At 43.1% G+C, this 24,156-nt stretch overlaps 1 protein-coding gene across 7 annotated transcripts; it reads right to left on the reverse strand.

The window, feature by feature from the left end:
• Nucleotides 1-507: 507 nt before the first annotated feature.
• On the reverse strand, nt 508-19,435 carry ZNF821 (zinc finger protein 821). Of its 7 annotated transcripts, none has more exons than XM_057534814.1 (9): nt 19,117-19,431; nt 18,384-18,446; nt 17,044-17,131; nt 15,634-15,748; nt 8,190-8,315; nt 5,515-5,660; nt 4,685-4,789; nt 3,585-3,751; nt 508-2,812 (listed from the first exon to the last, which is right to left on the reverse strand). In XM_057534814.1, the coding sequence occupies exons 4-9, from the start codon at nt 15,671-15,673 to the stop codon at nt 2,158-2,160; spliced, it is 1,239 nt and encodes a 412-aa protein (XP_057390797.1). In that variant the 5' UTR covers nt 15,674-15,748; nt 17,044-17,131; nt 18,384-18,446; nt 19,117-19,431; the 3' UTR covers nt 508-2,157. The 7 variants fall into 7 exon arrangements, with proteins under 7 accessions (XP_057390797.1, XP_057390796.1, XP_057390798.1 ...); XM_057534813.1 differs by having other exon boundaries at nt 17,044-17,161; XM_057534815.1 differs by having other exon boundaries at nt 17,044-17,161; nt 18,384-18,565.
• Between the last annotated feature and the right edge of the window lie 4,721 nt (nt 19,436-24,156).

Here is a 24,156-nt window from a genome sequence, read left to right on the forward strand (position 1 = left end):
GATACCTGCATTTAACTTGTGGACTATGTAAACACAATATATATCAATATCTATATATCTATATATATATCTATATAAACTACTAGCTTTTCCTTTTGGTGTTTGCGCCTTCTTCGTATCCCAGCCTTAGATGGTGGCCATGGGGTGGGGGATAGAAGGCCTATGTGGCAGAGCTTGTAACAGAGAGCAAATGGTGCCCATCTTCATGTGGTGGGCTGGGGGAAGATTGCACGAGCTAGTCCTGAAGCATGGTCTGTGTGTTCTGTTGTGTGTATTTCAGGGACCCAGAAATCTACCTGTAGACTCAGATACTGTTCTAGCACAATCAGTCACAAGGACCTGTAGATGCCCTCACTGCTGGCCTTTTCTCCAATTCTTTTCTCAGGAATACTGCCAGAAATTTCTGGAATAAGTCAGCTCCAGAACTTAGCTTGCCACTAGTAAGAGGTGAAGCACTCAGATACATGATAGTTACTCATACATTTATTGAGCACTTGCTACATGCCACAAAATAGCCTAGGTGCATTATATATTAACAACCGTTTGTTGCTAGTATTATTATTTTCGTTTTGTGGGTGGGGAAACCAAGAGGTTTAAGTAACTTACCCAAAGTTACACAGCTATTAATTAGCAGTACAGAATGTTAAATCCAGGCACCTAATTCCTGAGTTTGCGTTAACTCACAGTTCATTGTAAAAATTAAATGAGATAATCCACGAAAGTGCTCAGAACAATCTTTGACACATAATGAGTGCTCAACCATTTTGAAACATCCCAAGTAGGACTTCCATGTGGGGCTCTGTGAGAAAAAGCCATTTGGCTCAATTAAATATTTTCTTTTAAATGTCCAGTATTTTGTAATAAGCTTATTAATATTTTTGTATTTTTCAAGACAAATATTTCAGCCTGCCTGGTGGGAATTAACCCTAGTTTGGTGGGGGGGGGGTCAGTTAACACTCTTAAATAGCCTTGAACCTGTGGAGGTCAGAGAGGAGTCCAGTTTCCTTGTTATGATATTGGAAGAGGTCCACATTCCTGGCATAGTTATTTTTCTGGCTACAACTTAACTAGGGCACTTCCTTCTGGACTTCAAGATCTGTAATTATCTAAACTGTATACAACCTTTGGTGCAGGCTAAGGAAAGTTCTGTGCTTGTTGTGTACCATCACAGAAGCTTTTTAGAAATGACCTCAGCTCTTGTCTCCTCCATGGTTTGGCAGCCATACAAACTGCCGGAGTAGTCATTTTGCTCTGGCCTTGACCGCTACTGACTTGAGCTCTCATGGCACCTTAATTCTGGATTTTCCTCAATGGGTTTTATTATCCTACCTTGGCTCTGAGGAGTAAATAAGAAGATGGGTTTTTACCTCTTCTCTCAAACATGAGTTCCTCGGCACTATGAACCTTAATATTGCAGCTATTTCTATGAATGTTTTCCTGAATGCAACTGAGTGTTGTCTAGGGTAGAATTTTTAAAAGTTTGGCAGACTGAATTCTGCTGGGAAAAGTAGCTGGTACCTGGTCTAAATACTGCATCCTCTTTAGCAAATGCCAGTTATGAGGAAAGGCGTCTACTTCTGAGTTTGGAAAAGGTAAGCTGGGTTGAAATAGCTCTTGGGACCACAGGTGATCTTCATTAGTGTTGTGGGCATGCACCCTCACAAAGTCAGCATCGGTTCTTCCTTAATGTCGTCATTAACTTGTGAAGGGCCAGATACGGGATCTCTGCCAGGAGAGCCTGTGTTGAGGAGCACCGTCCCTCGGCAAAAGACAATGGCTAGACGTCCCTGCCTGAAAACTTCCATCCACGTCTCTCCTAGATTTGCTAGAATGAAATCGAGAGAAAAGCAGGAAAGGGCCAGTAAAGATAAAATTAATTTATTTGCCCTCACAACTCCGTGGGGTGGGCGTGGGCCACACTGGGGCCCCAGAGTCCTATGCGCATGCTCTGCAGCAGTGGGCTGGGGAGTTGAGGTGTCTGGAGTGCCTCCTCCCTCATCCAGAGCTGCCTTGAGCTGGGTGCCTCCTGACCCCATCATCCTGCTCCCATATGCGAGGGGTACACAGGTCCACCTGCAACAAACTCGGGCCTGCCTCCGGCAGCAAGGACAGGACCCTGGGGACGGCTGAGTGGGAAGGCAGGCAGGAGGGTGTGGTTCAGTGCAGAGAGCTGCTGTTCTGCTCTTCAAAGGCCATCTTGCCCAGGAGCTGGCTGTCCAACTCCACCCCACTCACAGGTAGCTGGAAGAAGTTCATTTCGGCTGCTAAGGCTGCCATGGCAGAAGGGTCCTGGCCAAACTGAGCTCGCAACATCATGTCCATTTTCTCCAGCCTCCTCTTGAGCCGCTTGGCCTCCCGCTCCCGGATGAGCCGGGCCTGCCGCTTCTCCGGGGTTTCATTGGCCCGCTTCAGCCTCATGGCCTCCCTATCTCGCTGCAGCCGGCGTGCCCGCTGCTCGTCTGTCTCCTGCATGCGCTGCAGGCGCTTGGCTTCTCGGTCCCTCATGCGCCTTACCTCCCGCTCCTCGGGGGTCTCATTGTCCCGCCGGCTCTTCTTGGCTGTGCGCTCTCGTTCCAGCCGCTGCAGCCGGACTTCCAAAGGCTCGTTCTGTCGACGCAGGGCCCACTTGCGTACACTGGGGGTCTGGGCTTCTAGCAGTTTCCGGTAGGCAGCACAGTTGTTGCACACAAGCAGAATTCCAGCAGGGTACACTGGAGGACTAAAGGCAATGTCCTTCCCCTCAGCACTAGAGGGGCCCTCACTGTGGACTGGCGGTAGGGATTCCATATTAAGGACTTCAGGAAGTTTCTCACTGGAAAGCAAAATTTTTAGATGGTTAATGCCACGGTCTAACAAGGCTCAGGTATCCAGCCCTGACTTACTCTGTCCTACCAGGCCAGATGCTCCAAGTTCACCACTAGGGGTCAGTATGAGTGCTTGGGAGACCTCCTCTACCCTTCCACCCTTGCCCTTCTTTGGGCTAGGTTGTCTACCAAGTCTTAAAGCCCACCTGCAGTTAGGGGCTGAGCCAACCGCCATAGCAAGCCACCAGAAATGAGATGAGCCCTTACAACGTGCAGTTCCATTCAAGCCGGACTGATGGTGTTTGTAGGAACTGTGCAGGGCAGTCCTCCTCGAGGCGGAGGCTGCCTTCAGGGGAGGGCCAGTCCACTGGCTCCAGCTCCCCCCAGCCGACCCTGCATTGTACACTAGCAAATGGGACTCGGACACAGTTTACACAGTTCCAGTCTTCCTGGGACACAGTGGAGACTCTGTCCTCACATTAGGGTCCTCTCAGCACCCTGTAACTTCTTTCTCCATGCTTTATCATGAATGTTCTTGGTCTTCCCCACATCTCTTTCTAGTTGAAGATATTCTGATCAAGGAAAGAAATGAGAATTCATTTCCCTTTGGGGATGTCTAATGGAATGGACATATTTACTAGCCTCGTTACTCGTATTTCCAAAGAGTCAAGAGTCAGTTGCCTTTGCATTGCCCATCTCTAACCTTCACTTCAACTTGGGAAAGCAGAACCCACACCCAGTAATTTGTTCCCAGCACAGAGGGTTAGTTGCCCGGCTAACCTGTTAAACGTGGCATGGCTAGTAAAACGGGCTCCACACACAGCACAGTTAGACCGCTGGTCCTCCGAGTGGATTAAGAGGTGGCGACCCAATGACCCGGGGGAGCTAAGGGCCCGGCCACAGACAGGACACATGTAGCTCTTGGCGCTCACCACTGCTGCAGTGTGCTGTAAAAGAGAGCCTTAATCTGTCAACTCACACCAGCTCCAGGACGATCTGTACCCACTTAGGAACTACTTTCTGGGAAATGTCCCCTTTCCTTAGTCTTAGAACAAGGACTTGCAACTATTCTCCCTATCTAGCACCTGGAAAAGTAAGAGTCTCTTGTGTTAAAGGGCCTTCAGAAGGGCAAGGCCATCCAGACCATCGCTCAGATTTCATTAGTTTGAGTTCTGACTATGTACTGGGACATGTGGCTGGCTTGGGGAACAATGGGACTCCAGAGCCTGAGAAGAATTCTTGCTCAGGATAATTTCTCATGGCCTGCTTGCCACATGCTGTGTAGGTACAAGTGCATTTTAAAGGAGCGTTGAAGGTCAAGTCTAGAAGCTGGCTGGAAAGACTGATATCCAAAAGGTATTTAAATGCACTGCCTTTCCTTCAGTCTTTTAAAATCAGTCTTCTGAAGAAACGCTTCTCCTCATGAACCAATTATCTTTATGGTAAAACTCAGGCTGCCATGCGTGCTGATGCCTGTTCAATACAGAGCATAAGGCACGTGTTCTGCGACTGGATCAGGGAAAAAAAGGAAACAGAAGTTTGTCTAGTTCTGACCCCCTGGTTTACACTATCTTTTACTTCAGAAACACCTATGTTAACTCATTTTTTCTTCTTTAAAACAAAGCCCAGTTTCTATTTCACTATTTAAAATGTGCCTTAAGTAACTTAGAAAAAAATGATACTTAATTTTCACAGTGTGTCTGTCTGGGAACCCAGAACATATTCACTCAACATATCCCACTTATTCTCTACAATGTTCTGAGGATTGGAGTGGAGTCTTGGTGGAAGCAACAACCCAAGGTTCTTTCCGGGGTTGGAGGCAAAGGCTAAACAAGTTGTTGGCGCCCGTGTTCTGGAGCACGCGGCTCCGCACGCCATACCTGGTACACATGTGCAATCAGCTGCCCCCGACTCCCACAGTCTAGCTGGCAGAGGGGACACTGGCAGAGTCCAAGTAAGGGGTCAGAATTCAAATTCTCCGTGACCTGCAATTTAACAAGTAGGCGATTCATGAACACAGTTTACCAGTCTCTTCCCTGCCCCTTTGAACACAGTTTACCAGTCTCTTCCCTGCCCCTACTTCTTTTAAAAGGGTATCCTGTTAAAAGGAACACAACCTCTTATCATACATTATTATTAGGTTCCCAATGTGGGTCGAAGGTAAAAGTGATAGGGGAAAGGGAATTAAATTTGCTCCCATCTTCATGTTCTCCAAGGCTTCCTGCCATGAAGACATAGTATTACTCCAGAGAGAGCTTATCTATTTTTTTTTTCCCTAAGGTAAACTCTGTAGAGAGAAGATTAGCTTTCGCTACCGCCATGCCTCTTGCAGGGACCCTTAGGAAACAGTTTAGTGAAAAGATGGCACCTCAGTTAACACTCTGACTGAAATTTGCAAGCATATTCAAGAGTACACCTGAGGAAGTCAGCTAATAGTTGTGCAAAGACGGATGTTCTGCTGGGAAGAAGTGGGGAGCTTTAGGAAGAAGAGCTGTGTGGGAGTGAAGTGATATGTGGGTGGAAAAGGAAAGCTGGGTGTGAAGAGAATTGTGTGTCTGAGGTTTGGGTAACTCATGTTGGGAAGGAAGAGAGGCTTCATATGAAGCCCAGGAGACCCTCAGAGGCAGGAGTGTTACATGTGGAAGAGAGGCATCTGGGCAGAGTAGAAGGGTAAGGAGGTTCCCGGACTCAGGAGCCATTTGTCACTTGCCTCATGCTCTACCACACTGTTCCCACCAACAGGCTGTTCTGCATTTTCTAACTCTTTTTCCACTTTGACCACCCCTCCGTCTTCCTCTGATGTGTGGGAAGAGACTTCATCTTGTGTGGTCTCCTCTTCATCACCCTCACTGTCACCTGGAACACACAAACTGGTCACTTGTTCTGATTTTTGCATGAATACATCTTACGCTGCTTTCCACCCTACAGTTTGCAGCTAAAATGGAAAACATTCTCAGATCTTCCATAATATAGTTTGTATCAGTGCTTATTTGGGTACAAATCACGTTAAGTGGAAGCCAGCTATAATTGTTTATATTGCCATATACACACTAAAGAGAAAATCGGAGGCAAAACTGTATTGGAAAATGGTTATTAGGTCCTGTATATTATCATAAAAATGATAATTCCTTACACAGGGTTCTCAAATATCTCACACTTTCAAATCACACCTCCCATGCACCTCACACCATGCTCATTCCAACACACCACTTCTGACTTACCAATGCTTATCACTGATTTTATTACTTACTTTTCTCCATAACCTCCCTGCACAATTTCTCCATGGTGTCGCATACACTATTCTATTCTGAGACCCACTAATCTGTTCTCTCCCAACAAACCCCAAGGCATGATTACAGAAACACCAACAAGTTTTTCTTTCCTCTTATCAATAAAGGAGGCAGTAGGAAATTAGGTAAAAATGTCACTTTATAGGGAAAAAGCTGCTCAGTACAGTGGAAAAGTTAGCACAACAACAAACCTCGGGCATTCTGTAGTGGTATTTGACTCACAGTGTTCTTACCCTGCTAGTAACTCAGCATTCTACGTTAAATAAGTCCATTGTTTCTGTTGGTTCTTTGGATTATCTGATGGATTATTGAATGCACCAAGTGGAGGGAACAGGACATTCTTTACTTTAGGATGAAATATAATTTCTTGTGGCTAAAGTAAGAACTGATTTGTTTTAGTTCAGGGTGCAAGATGTGGCCATGCAGAGGTCTGCCTGTGGCTAGGGGATCTGCAAGGTTTGTGTGAGCTGATTTTTTTTTCTCTATTACTTATAAAATTGGAAAAGAAATGATTTTTAAAAAACACAATAACATAGGGAGTTCTTTCTGAAAGGAAAAAAAAGTGCTAGTACTTTGAAGATCACAAGAGGAAGCCAAACCTAGGGAAGCTGTCAGACTCCAGTCCCATCCTGACACCACCTAGATCCTGGTCTCCTGGGCCTGACTGTCAGCAAGAGAAGTACAGGATAGAGTTTCACCAGGCTCTCAGCATCAGCAGTGAGACTCAGCTTTCCTAGCTAACAGTGCGTCTTATCTTCTCTCTCCTATCCCTTACGTAATTTCTAAATCTACCAGTAACTGGGCAAAACTGGTTACATTCCCTTTCTTCAAAAGAAAATCTAACCAAATCATCTGCTAGTAGATACATGTGTCTCTGTTAGATACTTCACTTGGTTGGTGGACTGGATTTGGGCCCTGGAAAGATCTACAGTATGCCTTATTCCTTGGTCCAAAGCTTTAGTGTGAATCCATCTCAGTAATAAGGGTTGGCACAGATTAAATCATACTATATTTTCTCACCAGCTTATTTGGAATACTTGTAGTCTAAGACAACACTGTATCAAACACTTTTTGTAATTCATCAAAAATCCAAATATATCTCTCTACTAGAAAGATTAAAAAAAGAATAAGTATGCCATGCAGAGGGATGATGCAACTTTTCCAGAATGGTAACCTATCAGACTTCTATAGATATTGCCATTCCTACCTATTACTCAAACTGGTGGCTCCCACAGATTTTCTAGAAATATTTGGTTCACTTTTCTGTACCTGAGCAATTACTTGCTAAATTATTATTTTTATTGCTAGAGTATTAGTTTAAGTAGAAAATGTAGTTCCCGGAAGGTACAGAACTCTCTCCCTCTTCTTTCTTTTCCAACCCCGAACGTGGAGAAAAATTAGAAATGTCAATATGAATTGACACTAATAATAACCCATATCAGATGGATCAGATGTGAAAATCATCCTAGGAAATAACACATCTCAAAGTGTATTTGTTCAAGCAAGTCACAGAACAGACAATCCATGAGGCTCAACCAGTTACCAGCCACTGTCTTTTCAATCTCTTAACCAAAGGGATCTACTCAGGACTTGGTGTGGGAAGACCTCGACATTAGCATTTTACACGCTGCATAATCTCACTGGTAAGCAAGTCCTCTTATAAAACATTAAAACTGGGTCCTCAAGCAAAACTTTCATTAATACCACTCTTACATTTTATTAATTATGAATAAATAGATCCTAGGAGACAGGGATTTTTTTCTTTTCATTTGACCTAGCCCATGGGCTGCTTGAGCACTCATTATTCCTATGCCCCTGTCTATCACAGTCATCACAAATCTATCTGTGTATGGCACTATGCCAAGTACTGCAGTCCTTGAGTTAACAAAAAAATATATATATAATGCCAAACCTGTTCTTTCTCTGGACAAGCATATGCCCATACACCTTAGAACACCTTTGGGAACACTGAGGATCCACAAATCTCCTTCTTCATGTCTTCCTCCCAACCCCCATGCATAATCCCCAGAGCACACACACTCTGATAATTCTTCTCCCATTGCCCTGAGTCATTACCAGAAGGTGCAGAACTCACTGCTACTGGAGTCCTGATCTCTTAGTTGTTGGATAGCTTGTCGCTGACTGCCAAGGTCTCCAGGAAAATCAGTTTTCATCATCGCCTGGCGGGCTTGCTCTTCGAGCCCAGCAAACACTTGATCCCCTGGTGGTCACAAGGAAAAATAGTCAGGCCACCAGCTGGGCAGTACATCCCCAGGCAAGCTGGTTGGAAAGTCAGACCATTCAAAGGTAGGAGACAGGCAGGTACCCTGTGGTGGGGTCATTCATCTCCAAGTCAACTTGTTGCCTCCAGTGGTTTCTGGGCACAGCTACTCTTCTTGGGCAACAAGCCAGATGCTCTAGAAAGCATCATTTGCTTCTCTTAAATCCTCCTAATATTGACTCCTTTTAAAGGTGATCAATTGCTACTTTACCAATTTAACATCAAAATCTCAATTCCATTTATAATTTTCCATCAGGACTGGGGAGACAGAGGCAAGAGGCAAAGTGATGGAATGAAGATGGGGCAAAAAATCTGGGCACAATCTCTGAATCTCAATGTATTAGCAATATGGTCCTGATTCTGTCTGCCTCTGACTATAAACAAGTGCTTCAAATAATCCATCTGAAACAGTATCTATGACCCCATCTTTCATTCACTCTCCTTACAAGACATACTCTAGAAGTTCTTCCTTTACTCTCTCACATCTATTAGAATTAGCCACAAGCAAATCAAAAATTGGTTGAATAATGGATTAAAAGGAAAACAGATAATATGTGAACTCATTTCTGCTGAGGAACAAACTTCCTGAAACATGCCAACCAATTTGCAACAGGTAATATTTCATCTAGTCTCCTTGGTTTAGTGTGGTCTTTTTTTTTTTTTTTTTCTTTGTATGCAGTATCCAAAAGCCCCGGACCCATCCTTGATTATGCATTTACTGTGAGGAACTCTGCCTGGGATCTGTGTGGTTATTGAAGAGTTAACATTTAAGTGCTCTTTTATTTCCAAGAGGCCAGGCATAAGGAGAAAAGAGAATTGGGTTTCTTGAGGTTTCCATTGTCTCAGTCAGAGTGGAAACTACAGTCTCCATTCTCCAGCCACCAAGAGAGAATAATAAAAAGCCCTAGTGAAATGTCTGACAATAGACCAGGCGCTTTCTTAATGAAGAGAGAGAGGAAATTAAACAGGCTCAGGTTCCGAGGCTGATACAAGGATGTAGGAGGAATGAACTGGTCAGTTGACCTGTACAACTAGTCCTTGGGCAATGAAAGAACTGATGTGAAGTAGGCTTCATGTGATTCACTTAGGTATTTGTTCAGCAAATATTCATTGAACATCTACTATATGCTAAGTGCCAAATGCTAATAATAGTGATTATTTGGCACTTCCTAGTTCCAGGCTCTACGTTAAGTGCATTATAGTTGCTACCTCACCTTAATTCTCTGCAAAACTCTATGTGGTAGTTATTACTATCCATATTTTACTTAGGAGAAAACTAAGATCTATGGTAGAACTAAGTATTCAGACCCCAGTCTGTCCAACCCTTAATTACCATATTTTTCAGTTGCTTTCTAGCAGAGTTGTAAACAGAATTTTAAGCGGTTCATTAGAGCAATTTTACTGAAAACAAACGCTTGTCTCTGTGTGACAAGAATAGCTCTGATCCTAGTGTTAGTGTTACCTTCCTACCATCAGAAACTGATATACAACTCAAATACCAAAATAATGTTCTCAAGGCCAGGACTGATGGAAGGAACCATCATTTTTATGGTTCTGATTCCATGTGATGAGTTACCATGCCTGGGTTAGAGTAATATTATGGCTATTCTGACTGACACTATGAGTGGGAATAGAGGTGTTAAGAGTCCAAGTGTACTTCTAGCCACACACCCCTCAAGTAAATAAAAAATAACCTGCTTTAAGTTCACTTTCATAACATTCAAGATGACACACTGGATATAAATTACCACTAGGGAGAGCAAAAAATGAATTCTGTGTTATAGCGCCTCCTCTTCCCTCTTTGCAGGAGTAAAATATTTAATTTCTCCATGTTGGTTCCTCTGTAACCACAAGACCATGGCTAACTGGAATAGTTACTGAATTCTTCTGGGTAAATGCATGTTTTTGGACCTGGTGGCCGTGGGCAGATATGACACTAAGGAACAAGTTATGTACCAGCATATAATTATCAAGGGCAGACCATTCTCATCAATGACATCGCTAAAGAAACCTATCCAGAAACCAGCTAGGTTTATAACATACTAAGAATCTACACTTCCCCCCCTTTCTTTTTTTTTTTTTAATTTATTTATTTTATTTTTGGCTGTGTTGGGTCTTCGTTGCGGTGCGTGTGCTTCTCACTGCAGTGGCTTCTCTTGTTGCGGAGCATGGGCTCTAGGCGCACGGGCTTCAGTAGTTGTGGCTCGCGGGTTCTACAGCGCAGGCTCAGTAGTTGTGGCACTCGGGCTTCAGTAGTTGTGGTGTACGGGCTTAGTTTGCTCCGCAGCAGGTGGGATCTTCCCAGACCAGGGATCAAACCCGTGTCCCCTGCACTGGCAGGTGGATTCTTAACCACTGCGCCACCAGGGAAGTCCCCCCCCCTCCGCCTTTCTTAATGAGGAATCACCACTGTATTAGAAGGACATCTATAAGGATATGTAATTTTCAAGATCAGCTAGTAATTCAGTCTAGTCTCCATCAAACTTGAGCTAAAAATTTATTCCTATTGAAGTTGTCTAAATATTTCAGCCTTCCCAGAACAGAGAAGAGTCAGTTCAATACAGCTGCCCTATCTAGGACTTTTGGGAGCCTTCTCACCTAGAATAGTTGGGCTATATTAATTCTGTCATTCCTTTTTTGGCAGTTTGGAAAGAAAAGCTATGCTCCTCTATTTTATTCCATTCCTGACTTGGGAAAAAGGCTAAGGTAAACTTTACTCCTTAGGGCTATTCTTATTTAAATACCAACATAAAGCAAAATATATAAAGACCATAAAGAGGGATTCTGGCAGACCTCATAGAAAAAGATATATGAATGATCTCCCAGTAGTCATTATTTACCTAATTCCTAAATCTGACTGTCCAGAATTATCCTTTCATAAGAAGGTAGTGATAATTGCTAAAAGTATGTCATATTAACTCAAGTATAATGTGATCCATAGAGATACTAGTGATTAAGAAGTGTTATACAGTTGCCTGCTTTTACAGTGTAGCATTATTATTTCCTTCTATCTTGAGACTGTTGGAGTAGGTTAAAAAAAAATCCTCTGGCTTCTAGATATTAATGTAGGGCAACCATCTTCTTTAACATGGGTATTTATTTGTCTACTAATAGTTGAGAAAAAGTCATCTAAGTTCAACAGTAAAAAGCAAGGTACTACCTCTCCTTTTTGTGGTATGAAATCAAGATACTGTTGGTCTGATTTGGCTAAGGTTTTTTAGACCAGATAAGAACAAAGCCATGCAAACAAGCCTGTAGAACAGATGAGAAGCCTGAGATGAAAGTTACTGGAAGACAAAGATTTTACAATTCTCTTTCTTGAGCCTTTGGTGCAGTTAAATAAATGCAATGTCTGGCTGACTTAAGTAAAGCAGCTGAGACATATTCTAAGAGAGCAGATGTCAAATTCAGAATAAAATGAGCTAGTACTGGGAGTGAGGCACTTAGGATTCCTTTTCTAGCTGACAGTCTCCGTAATCCGAGGTGCTATCACATATTGGGAACAGAACCATTTACCTCATAAGGATGCTGACAATGAATGAAGACAAAACAAATTATACTTTTTGGAAGAGAAGGGACTTTAAAGGCTTCTTTTTCCTACTTCTCTGTAAAAGCTGAAAACTTTAATTGAAGTTGAAAGTTTTTAATCTCATATATAATCTGAAAACAAAAGTCTCTTAAGAAACGGACGTTTTCCTTTACTTAGTGGTTTGCTTGGTACAAAAGCACCAAATGAAAGTGTGCAAAAGATTGTATTTTCAACCTCTCTAGAAACAGTTTACAGAAATTTGTATTCAGAAGGGGGTGAGATGAGGAAGGAGGGAGGGAAGAGGTCTACAGAGATTTCAACCCATATGCAGTTCCTCTGTGACTAACAACAATTCTGGACTTTTATTCCAAAAGCTCTGCATCAAGTCTATTAAGGAACTGAGCAAAACATAAGAGTCTTCCTGGACGTTTCTGGGTAAAGGAGAGATCATGATGGTAATTTAGATACAGAGACAATCCTGAGGAAAGCCAAGTATATGCCAGAGCAGCCTGCCCATTGACTTCTAAAGCAGATCTGACAGATGCTGCCAGGCTACAGCAATGGGATTCTTAATGTATTCTTTTAGGAGGGCTTCTTAATATATTCTTTTAGGAGCTGCCTGCTACACAATCCTCTTGTTCCCAGAAGGCAGATCTAATGGAGCTCAGCCATTACTCTGCTCAAATGCCATTGGCTTTGACATTTAAGCAAAGCTTCTGCAGACCTTCCTGCCTCCCAGACCTTGAGTTCATTCTGTTTACTTTAAATAGATGAGCAGCATTAAATACAATACATTTGATTGGTTCTATTTCACTGCAAGGGGTTAGGAGACGCATGTGGTCAGAAGACTGAAATTACCTATTTCTACTTGGCATTACTGTGGGCAATGAGAAGATGACCTTTCAAAAAATGTAGGACCAGCTTCAGTCCCCAAATAGTAAATAAGTAGAAGGTCCTCAGAGACCAGCAAATCTCAGTGTCTTTCTTCTTTCTTAGTCCATCATGTGAGATGCCTTCACAATTCCCTGCCCAAATGCATCACTGAAAACAGCCCCTCCCTGTGGGTCTGCTTTTTAGTTGCACCCGAACATTTCCGTTCACAGCCCTCTTAATGGTCACCACTGCAAAGTCCCATCCGCTCCACCACAATACTACAAGGTTCACTAACTCAACTCTAGAAACTGCATTTCTGCAGCTGTGGATATGATATTCCCTCCTTCTCTGTGGTCTGTTTGTCCATCTGTTTTCCAACTCCAGTACCAGCTCATCTTGGCTTTGACTGATTACGGTGAGAGGAGATGCAGCTATGGACTTATGCTATGTGGGTGCAGGCATTGGCCACACAAGCATTTACTGGCTTCCCTGTACTTAATCATACTATCATCCCCACCAGCTACTTTCCTCAAAGTCTCTTTGGACAGGTGGCTTTTAGAGGTAAATGCCCAACTCCAGTGATTGCCTTATTTGTGAACCCATCACTCTACTAAGAGTTCCTTTCCTGCCCTGCCTTCTTGGGGTCACATCTGTGTCTTTTATCAATATCCACCTTCAACCAGAGAGGAGAAGACAATCCTGCTGAACCTCTGTGTTGTATTACCTATGGTAGAGATACTTCATTTTATCTCTCTTGAAAATCCTCACATTCAGGCCCACTAAATTTTACTGTTTTAGCAGCAGTTTCTAAATCCTTCCTGAACCACTCACCTTTATATTAGGCAGCCTTCCATATCCACCTACTCCAGAATACACTCCTAGAAGTATCCAACTTGCTCTGTCTTATAAAACTTTTCTAGGACTTGAAGAATTAATTGTATATGAAAGTTTGCTACCCTAATCTCATTTAATCTATAAAATGCTAAAGTCCTCTTAATCCCTCTGTCCCTACTGGTTTCTCTCCTACTCTTGAAATTACCCAATAAAATAAAATAAGGTACATACTGCCTGGCATACGGTATGTTTTTTTTTTTTTTTTTTTAAATTAAGGCAATCTTTTTTTTTTTTAATTTTTTTTTTATTTATTCATTTATTTATTCATTCATTTATGGCTGTGTTGGGTCTTCGTTTCTGTGCGAGGGCCCTCTCCAGCTGTGGCAAGTGGGGGCCACCCTTCATCACGGTGCGCGGGCCTCTCACTGTAGCGGCCTCTCTTGTTGCGGAGCACAGGCTCCAGACGCGCAGGCTCAGCAATTGTGGCTCACGGGCGCAGCCGCTCCGCGGCATGTGGGATCCTCCCAGACCAGGGCTCGAACCCGTGTCCCCTGCACTGGCAGGCAGACTCTCAACCACTGCGCCACCAGGGAAGCCCATACGGTATGTTTTTAATAAATTTTAGTCCTCTTATCCTAACTCCATGACTGATCTATCCTCTCAAATGTAGGTTTTTTTCCTTAAAAAAAGCCAAACTTTCATTTGTTATACCACTGAATTCCCTTCAAACGTTGCTGTACTTTAGTCAGTCCTCCATAAGAACACGGAGCTACGTGTCTCTTTTTAACATTTGAATGAGGATGCTTATCTCCCCAGATCATAGGAAACTGGTTAATTGTCTCAAATCTACATAGATATATTAGTGTTAATTTAATAAGGCACTTTTGAAAACCCACTATGAGCAGTGCTAGAAGTAGAGAGGGATAGCAGTAATTATATATGGGACATAGTGTCTGCCCTCCAGAAGTTTACAATCCAATTACTAAAATAAAACATATATATGAACCTGCTGAGAAATAATGCAAGGCAATAGTGCATAGCTGGTTCTTGTTACCAGTCTCTCCTTCATGTGATCCATCCCACACACTATTTTGTAGTCCCAAAACACTGTATTCTAAATGTCACTCCATTCTCCCTGCTTAAAAACCTTCAGTAGCTCCTTACAGTCAGGATGAAGTGTGAACTTGGCCTGGCCTTCAGACCTCTACAATGTAGAGTTAAACATCTCCAACGTCATGTTCTATGGCTTCTGGACAAATGCAACTTCTGCTTCATACAAAGTCTCCTTGTCCCCTGAACATACCACGTGCATTCCCTCTTTGTTTCTTTGCTTTCCCCTACCTGATTTTACCTCTCCTTTCCTCTTTTTTTAAAGAATCCACTTTCTACCTTCCAAGGTCCAGTTCAAGTTCATAGTCTAAGGCCTCTTCCATCAAGCATTCCCTGGCTATCTCAGTCCATGGAGCTCTCTCCCTCCTTTTTTTTTTTTGGCCTCAGGGCATGTGGGATTTTAGTTCCCTGGCTATGGATCAAACCCATGGCTCAAATCCGTGGCCCCTGCAGTGGAAGGACAGTCTTACCCACTGGACCGCAAGGGAAGTCCCTCTCCCTCCTCTTAATTTCTGTAGTACACACAGTCTGCAGCATCCCTATTTGGCACTTAGCATATATTATCTTGCTATATGCTCATCTATCTATCTATCTGTATCTGTGGCTACATTATAGTCTTATATATCTTTATATTGTTTTACGGCCTTGGCATCTAGCACAAGGCTTTGCACAGAGTAGGAATCCTATAAATGTCTGTTAATGTGAATACTAAGGATGAATCAAGAGCACCTATTCCTAAGGCAGGTTTCTAAGACCTCCTCCAGCACAGAAACACTTTAAATCCATCATATTCGACACCTTTAACCCTTTTTTCTTCACAAATTAGTGTGAGTCGATCACCTAAATTCAGATTACTCTTCCTTTCCAACCCTCAGCATTCTCAGGTTCCAGAAGAAAAAGCCCAGTACTCACAGTGAACTTTATTTGGATTTGTCTGTTTCCGACGGGACATGTTTCCCTGATCCAAGAGCTCTGGCTTTTCCCAGTTTCACGACTGGATGTTACTACCTCCTTGCAAGGTGCTGACCTACAAAAAAAAGGATAATGTTAGCACATGTCATTTTGCTCATAAATTATACACAATTAAAAGATTAAAGACTTTTTAAAATAGTTTTTGAGTATATAAAACTCACCAGTTATAAATCATTGAACTTCTTAAAGAAAGAAAGAAATGAATAAATCTCTAGCACAACTTTAAGGTCCCAAGAAGTTTCAGAGAGAATTCCAAAGGATTTAGAGAATTCCACTCTAAATCCAACTCTGGAATCCATAATACTGTTAAGTGATCATGATCAAGCTCAGAGGGTAGAAAAGGAAGCAAAAAAACTCAGGCAACCAGCGTTAGAAGCACCATGGGCTCAAAGGGATAACCCTCATGAATTGTATAAGGAAGCAAAGGAAGCTAAAGAGGGTGGCAGCTCATATGTCACATGCCCTCTGGAAGTCAAGCCCTGCAATCCGCACCAATGAGAGCCTCCAGATGTTTTTTTCAAGAAGTTATCTCTCCTGGAGGTGACGAAGGCACCACATCCCTGTGAGACAGGAAATATCTCAAAACTCCTGGGCATCTGTAAATGAAACATGGGAAATAGAGCCTCTACCTAGGGATGCAGGCACAGTGCTAGGCACTGTGGATGACAGGGCACTAAAGCAAATCAGACTTCATGTTGAAGATGGGCTTTTACCAGAGGAGCCAGGTGCCACACATTGCTGAGTACTAATTCAATACCTCAGTGTGGAACATCAACCTGGCCCTGCTCACATGCTCCCGAGTGGTGGTCAAAGTTAATAACTTTAGTGCCTCTTCTCAATCCAGCCTCTTGTAGCAAAGAGTGGGAAGAACAAAGAGAAAAGGTTCCCAAATGAGAAGTGCTGCAGAGACATGCACCTGCTTCCCTGAAATAGGAGAGAACAGATACTTAAGCCTAGAGGTTCCTGGTTAGTTGTAAGAAAGGCTTTCCCAGCATTGTGTTGTTAGAGAGTCCGAAATGGATTAGTAGTGGAAGCTGTGAATTTTCTTTGAAAGACAGAGTGAATAAACAGACATAGATTAAAAAGAGATACTCTCTTTCCTACCAAAGATGAGAACATGGATCTGGTCACCCTCTAACTTTCAGTTCCTGCCTTCTCAGATTGTACTCACACTAATAAGCAAATATAAAATTGTAGTTTATTGCCTTAGGAGGCATTATGAGAGGCTACTTACTACCATCTACACTTTGCACTCCAGTTAGTGAAGACTCACCTCCTGTTATGCCAACTAACTCCTCTATGTAGCTAGAAAGGACCTCAGACCTGTAATCAGATCCTGCCTCCCCTTACCAAAAGAAGAAAGAAACCGCAAATGGCAAAGACAGGCCTCCACAGGAAGTGGCAAAGGAAGCAGCTTTCAGGCAGTCTTCTATCATATCTGCATATCAAACACAGTTCTTTTTCAGACCTTTAATTAAAAAAAAAAACAACAAACTCCAAATGTATACAGTAAAAATCAATTTTAAGGTAGTATGTTGAGTGCTAATGCTAATGAAATGTGTTCTCTAAGTTTTGTTTGTGTAGATCATTTCTTTCTAATCAAGCAGTTATTTTACAAATTGAAGCAGTGAATGAATATTACACTTTGGATCTTTTCCTATAAGTCTGTGGAATCACAAAGTGGAAAGCTGAATAAAATGCAGGTTGCCTATCATTTTTTTTTCTAAAATTTGCAGAGCTATAACTCTCTATTGTATAAGAAAGAAAATGAAACCGTAACTAATCTTTAAATTTTCTTCCTATTAAGATCAGAAATTGAAACTGTGAGATAAAGGTAATAAAGATCCTTCTGAATGAAGGCCAAATAATATGACACAGGCTCTGTTCAGATCATCTTGGTGAGGCAACAGCTCAATACTAAAGCTACAAGTCAGAAACAGAAATCAACATCTGGCATATTTAAAGCACCAGTGTCCACTGCATCTCACAATCCTCCTAGTGGCCAAATGGGGAACCAACCAGATGGTACCCAATGGGACTTCACACCTGAGGGATTAAGGGGAAAACATAAGCAAATACTCTTCCTCCCTCAAAAAAAGAAAGCCTGTGGGGTCGTGGACTCTTGAAAATAAGTAAGTTAATTAATTAATTAATTAACAATAAAAAACTAGCACTAGCAGATACATTCTTGACTGCACAACAAGATCTCAGAGGTTAGACAATTGTTTTATAGCAGTAAAAGCTAATAAAATCCATAGACACATTGCCGTAAAGTTCACTAACTCAGTTTTACTTTCAACACTGCTTCAGTTTCCAAGCCTGAATCTGAAACCGATACAAAAATGTAAATGGACAGCCTGAACATGACCATCTGGAAGAAAAACAGGATGGGAAGAAAGGTAACCGGTGAGATTCAGGTCTACAAGGGATTCTATTTAAAAAGGGAGGCAACCATTGTGAAGCAATTATACTTCAATAAAGATGTTAAAAAAAAAAAAAAAAAAAGGGAGGCAGTTTTGTCCATCTTTAGAATGAGGTTAAGAATACTTGGGAGGGGGGACAACGTCTCCCCTTAACACTGTCCCTGCTCTCCTACAGGTGTTAGGTTGCAGCTTCCAGGACACACCACAGACTTTAGCAAGAAAACACGGGTGAAATCCAAGCTTTAAGAAAAGAGGGTGCACTCCCACCTCCAGCTCTGGTGCAGTTCCCACGGAGCAAAGTAAACTCGCCTGAATCCCAGGTATCTGTATCTGCCAAAAAGGAGAGGACAAGCAAGCTGGTCACGTAGCCGCCTCACAGGTCACCCTGTTCCCACTTCTGCTCGGTCTGGAGCGTGTGTATAACCAGCCGAGACGGTCCCTCTGGCTTCCTGAAGCATGAGCACAGGTAGATTCCCGGGAATTATCAGACAAGAGCCAGAGGTCTTCCGAAGCGGCTCAGACAAACCCTCAGACAATACAGTCTTCTCAGAAATCTAAATTTAGAAGCCCTTCTGCGAGAAGGCGACTCGGCACTGACACCCGGGTCGGCGCCCCCACGCCCATCCTCCCCCTCCCCCAGCTCCAGCCCAGCCTGTCAGACGCCGGGGCCGTCCCGGCGCTGCCCGGCTGAGCCCGACCTGGGCCCACGCGGGGAGGACGGCGACGCGGACGCCCCTCCCGCGCCCGAGACCTCCAGAGGGACGGAAAGAGGAACGGCCGCTGTGGGGAGCCAGCCCGGTCCGGCCTCGTCGCGGGAACCCGGGGCAGGGGGAGGGTCAGAGCCAAGGCGGCCCCCGCCCCCCAGGCCAGAGCGAGCCCCTGTTCCCCTCCCCAGACACAGACTGACAAAAGGACCGACAGCTGGCGACCAAGGGAGGGGGCGAGGAGCCCCTGCATCCTCAGCCTGGTCCCGGAGGGAAAGAGTCGGGGGTCTTTTTACCCGGCGCCTCGGCGCTCCGCGGCGCTCCGTGTCCCTGGGCCCCGCCTCCGGACAGACGGACGGCCGGACAATGGGCCCTGGGCCGCAGCTCGGGCTGGCCGGGCCGGGGCTCTCCGGGACTGGGCCCCGGCGGGCAGAGGGCAGCTCCGGGCCGAGCTGGTGGCGGGGAGCCCAGGGGCGGCGCTGCAGACGGACAAAGCCAACGGCAGACAGACAGACGGAGGGGGAAAAGATGGCGACGCGGGCGGCGGGAGCGCGCTGCTCGCACACCCGCAGCGAGTGGGGCGCGTGCATGAGTCTCTCCTATCCCCCCTCCCCCCTTCGCAAGCTTCGTCCCCCTCCCCGCTCCCCAGGCGCGCGCCCGGAGGCATGGGCGGGGCTTAAGGGGCGAGGGGTCCGGGGAGGCAGGACTTAAGGGAGCATCCAATCACAGACATTCGAGAGGGGCCTCGCCTCGGTTCTCGCGCTCTGGAGACCACCCAGCCTCGCACCCTCCTAGGTCTCTTTCTGGTCCTGTCAACTCCTCAGCTCCCCTATGCTCTCCTGAACCTTTAAACTCTACCCTGACTGTCAGCTCTGATCCTGGTTTCCTACCCCACCTTCGAGTTCAGCCACAAAGCCCACATCCCCCAACCACAGCTCCACCGCAGGCTCCCCCTCTCCTTAGCCCAACCTTAGTCTCCCCCTTTCCCCAACCCAAACCCTCTTCCCTTTATTTCCCCACACCTCACGGTTTCTTCGGTCCCCACGGCGTTTAATGTGACCGAGATCTAGGGGCCACGGACCTTTGTGGGAGGGGCTAAGTTCAGCTGTCAGAACCTCAGAGGAGAAAAATCTTTAGCTTCGTTTTAGACATTTAAGTCTCCAACATGATTCTCAACTAATAAAACAACAGTAGCTGTAGACCCTGGGGCATAGAATTAATTTAGAGAAGGGTAACTTGTGGCACTGTTGCCACTTAAGGGGCATTTGGGGCAATTGAAAGTGGTTAGACTCACTTCCTAATAAAACACCTCCTTCCCCTCTCATCGTCCCCTTCTATTTCCTCACCGCTTTCCTTCCTTTCCTCTCATTCTCTCGTCTTGTGGAATGCCTAAGCCTGCCTTTGACATAGCTCACTTGGAGAAGTAGGGCATGCGGTGGAAAGATGAGATCTGACATTAAAAGATCCAGCTTTGAGTCTGCTGCTGACCAGCCTGGTTACTTTGGGCAAGTCACTTCCCTATTCTGAATCCCTGCTTCCTAAAAATGTAAAATGGTTAATAATGTAATAATTCCTGGTCTCTACTCTCATAGGGTTGTTGTGCTGATTAAGTAAAATGAATATATGAAAGAGTTATGTAAATATCCCTTATGATCACTGGCCCCACAAAGATGGAGCTAATGAGGATGCTGATCATTGCTTATAAAGCAACAAGTCTTGGTATTTGCATAAAGCGCTCTTGCAAACTGTCCTTTCCAGAAATCTCTAACAAGATGATATCATTGTCTGCATCTTGTGTTTAATGTAAGAGGATCTTGGTCCTTCACAATTCTGTGGTAAATGGCTCATTCATTCATTCATTCATTCTTTGTGGCTGGGATATGAGGTAGGAATTATTCTTTTTAAAATAAATTTATTTATTTTATTTATTTACTTTTGGCTGCGTTGGGTCTTCATTGCTGTGCACGGGCTTTCTCTAGTTGCGGTGAGCGGGGGCTACTCTTTGTTGCAGTGCGCAGGCTTCTCACTGCGGTGGCTTCTCTTGTTGTCGAGCACGGGCTCTAGGCACGCGGGCTTCAGTAGTTGTGGCTCGCGGACTCTAGAGTGCAGGCTCAGCAGTTGTGGCGCACTGGCCTAGCCGCTCCGTGGCATGTGGGATCCTCCCGGACCAGGTCTCTAACCCGTGTCCCCTGCATTGGCAGGTGGACTCTGAACCACTGCGCCACCAGGGAAGCCCAAGGTAGGAATTATTATTATTTAACTTCAGTTCAGTTAAGGAAACTTTTAAATTTCATTTAAAATTTTAATTCTTGGGTAGGTAGCCAGAAAATGGAATATTCTCAACCAATCAGAAGGTTTTTAGTCAGTGTAAGAATGCAAGCTGGAATAAGCACTGGCTTTTGTACTTAACAGTAATTCTTGATGAGTTTAGACTGAGGGATACAAAGATGGCTTTATTATGTCACTTTAAAGTTGATGTAGTTGACATTTTCAACATGAAAATAGCTAGCAGGTAAGGTATTAGGAGAGAGCCTCCAGTGAAATTTCTTGGCTTCATCAAATAATAATGTGTAATACTGGGCATCTTGTTTCATCTCCTTGAGCTGCAAATAAAATGGGATCATAATTATGCTATTCTTAAAACCTTCATGTGTCCTAGAAATGCCTCTGAGGTGTTGTGATTATAGTTATAGTCAAATAAGGCAAAAATTATTAAATAAGGAATTAGTTTATTTTTGCTCTCACCTAAACTTGTTCTGGAGCTACAAGACTTTTTCTTTAATCATGGATTTTTTTTCAGCTTCACTTTTTATTTCTACTTTTCTGGTCTACTCATGGATTTATGCAATTATTTTGCCATTTTAAGTATATTAACTTTCCCTTGAAATATCCTCTGGTTTATATTTATTGGCTCCTACCAAGACCCTGTTAGGGCTTTACATTACAACAGTATTGGTAGGGTAATTTAAAGAACTCCATTTAAAAATGTATTATGATATAATTCACTTACCATGAAATTCACCCTTTTTTTTTTAAAGCACTTTTATTTATTTATTTATTTATTTATTTATGGCTGTGTTGGGTCTTCGTTTCTGTGCGAGGGCTCTCTCTAGTTGCGGCAAGTGGGGGCCACTCTTCATCACGGTGCGCGGGCCTCTCACTATCGCGGCCTCTCTTGTTGCGGAGCACAGGCTCCAGACACGCAGGCTCAGTAGTTGTGGCTCACGGGCCTAGTTGCTCCGCGGCATGTGGGATCTTCCCAGACCAGGGCTCGAACCCGTGTCCCCTGCATTGGCAGGCGGATTCTCAACGACTGCGCCACCAGGGAAGCCCGAAATTCACCCTTTTGAAGTGTATAACTCATTGGTTTTTAGTACAATATATTCACAAGGTTGTGCAACATCACAAGTATCTAATTCCAAAACCTTTTTATCACCTTGAAAAGAAACCCCATACCCATTAGCAGTCACCCCCCATTCTTCCTCCTTCCAGCCCCTGGCAATCACTAATCTTTCTGTCTCTGTGCATTTACCTGTTCTGAACATTTCACATAAAGGAAATCATACAATATGGGGCCTTTGTGTCTGGCTCCTTTCACTTAGCATGATGTTTTCAAGGTTCATGAATGTTGCAGTGTGTGTATCAGTACTTCATTCCTTTTTATGGCCAAATAATATTCCATTGTACGGTTATACCACATTTTACTTCCATTCACCAGTTGATGGATATTTCTGTTGTTTCCACTTTTTGGCTCTTCTGAATAATGTTGCTGTGAACATTTGTGTACAATTTTTGTGTGATCATGTTTTCAGTTCTCTCAAGTATACACCTAGGAGTGGAATTGTTGGTTCATATGGTAACTCTGTGTTTAACATTTTGAGGAACTGTCAAACTTTTGCCCAAAGAGCCTGCATCATTTTATATTCCTACCATGTAGGAATGTACATGTATGAGAGTTCCAGTTTCTCCACATCCTGTGCTACACTTGTTATTGTTTGTCTTTTTTATTATAGATATTGTAGTGGGTGTGAAGTGATATCTCACTATGGATTTGATTTGCATTTCCCTGACGACTAAGGATGTTGAACATCTTCTTGTGTGCTTATTATTGACCATTTGGAGAATGTCTATACAAATCCTTTGTCCATTTTTGAATTGGGTTATTTGTCTTTTTATTGTTGTTTTATAAGTGTTGATTTTTAAAAATATTCTGGATACTAGACTGTTATAGCATATATGATTTGCAAAAATGTTCTTCTATTCTGTAAGCTGCATTTTCACTTTCTTGATAGTGTCCTTTGAAGCACCAAAGTTTTTATTTATTTTTTTCTTTGGTTGCTTGTGATTTAGGTGTCATATCTAAGAAACCATCTCCTAGTCCACAGTCATGAAGATTTACACCTATATTTTCTTCTAAGAGTTTTATAGTTTTAGCTCTTATATTTTACTCCTTGATTAATTTTGAGTTAATTTTTGTATAGGTATTAGGCAGGGAAGTTCAAATTTATTCTTTTGCATGCAGATATCCAGTTTTCTCAGTACTGTTCGTTGAAAGTCTATTCTTTCACCATTGAACTCTCTTGTTATCCCTGTTCAAAAGCAAGTGACCATAAATATATTGGTTTATTTCTAGATTCTGAGTTCTATTTTATTGACCTGTATGTGTATCCTTATGCCAGATTCGTATGGTCTTGATAGAAACCTCATATTTTAAGAAGATAGTTTAAACTTTTGAGTTTATATTTAGAATCTAGAGTTATAAGTTTTCATTTCTTTGAATTCATTTAAGGAAAAATTACGTTTACTAGGATGATTGCAATCATGATAAATGTCATGAAAAAAATCTGATTTGAGATCCCTCTTTTGATCTGATATGTGAACCCATATCAGATCAAAATCACAGTTTATAACTGCGATTTAATGCATTTTTCTTTTTATTTGTTGATAAATTCAACATACACAAATTGAAGGTAAATCCAGGATGCAAATTATTATGGAAATATGGACATATGAAAATTATATCATGTCAAGTCTCAAGATCTGGGTTCAAGATCTGATCCTGGCACTTATTGCTGTTGATCTTGGACTGCTCACTTTACAGCTCTAAGCTTCACTTTCTTCCTGTAAAAACTAATAGATATTTCTGACGTACAGCTGCTTCACAGGAATGTTGTGAGCCTCAGACTGAGGTCATGTGCTTGTAGTTGCCCTGTAAATTGCAAAATGCCATGGAGATATTTAATATTTGTATATAGCCCTAATTATTGATGTTAATAAGTTCTCTGAGGAATCATTTCATAGGTGCTCTAAAAAATGCTCTTGATTTTTTTCTAGGC

Source organism: Balaenoptera acutorostrata, chromosome 19 (assembly GCF_949987535.1).
Source record: "Balaenoptera acutorostrata chromosome 19, mBalAcu1.1, whole genome shotgun sequence".
Taxonomy (NCBI): Eukaryota; Metazoa; Chordata; class Mammalia; order Artiodactyla; family Balaenopteridae; genus Balaenoptera; species Balaenoptera acutorostrata.

Coding starts and splice junctions, on each gene's coding strand:
- ZNF821 (XM_057534816.1), bottom strand. CDS start 15,673: ATGTCCCGTCGGAAACAGACAAATCCAAATAAAGTTCACT. Junction 4,790..5,514: donor ACAGTGTGGTAGAGCATGAG/GCAAGTGACAAA, acceptor GTTAAATTGCAG/GTCACGGAGAATTTGAATTC. Junction 2,813..3,584: donor AGCCATGCCACGTTTAACAG/GTTAGCCGGGCA, acceptor TTTGCTTTCCAG/TGAGAAACTTCCTGAAGTCC.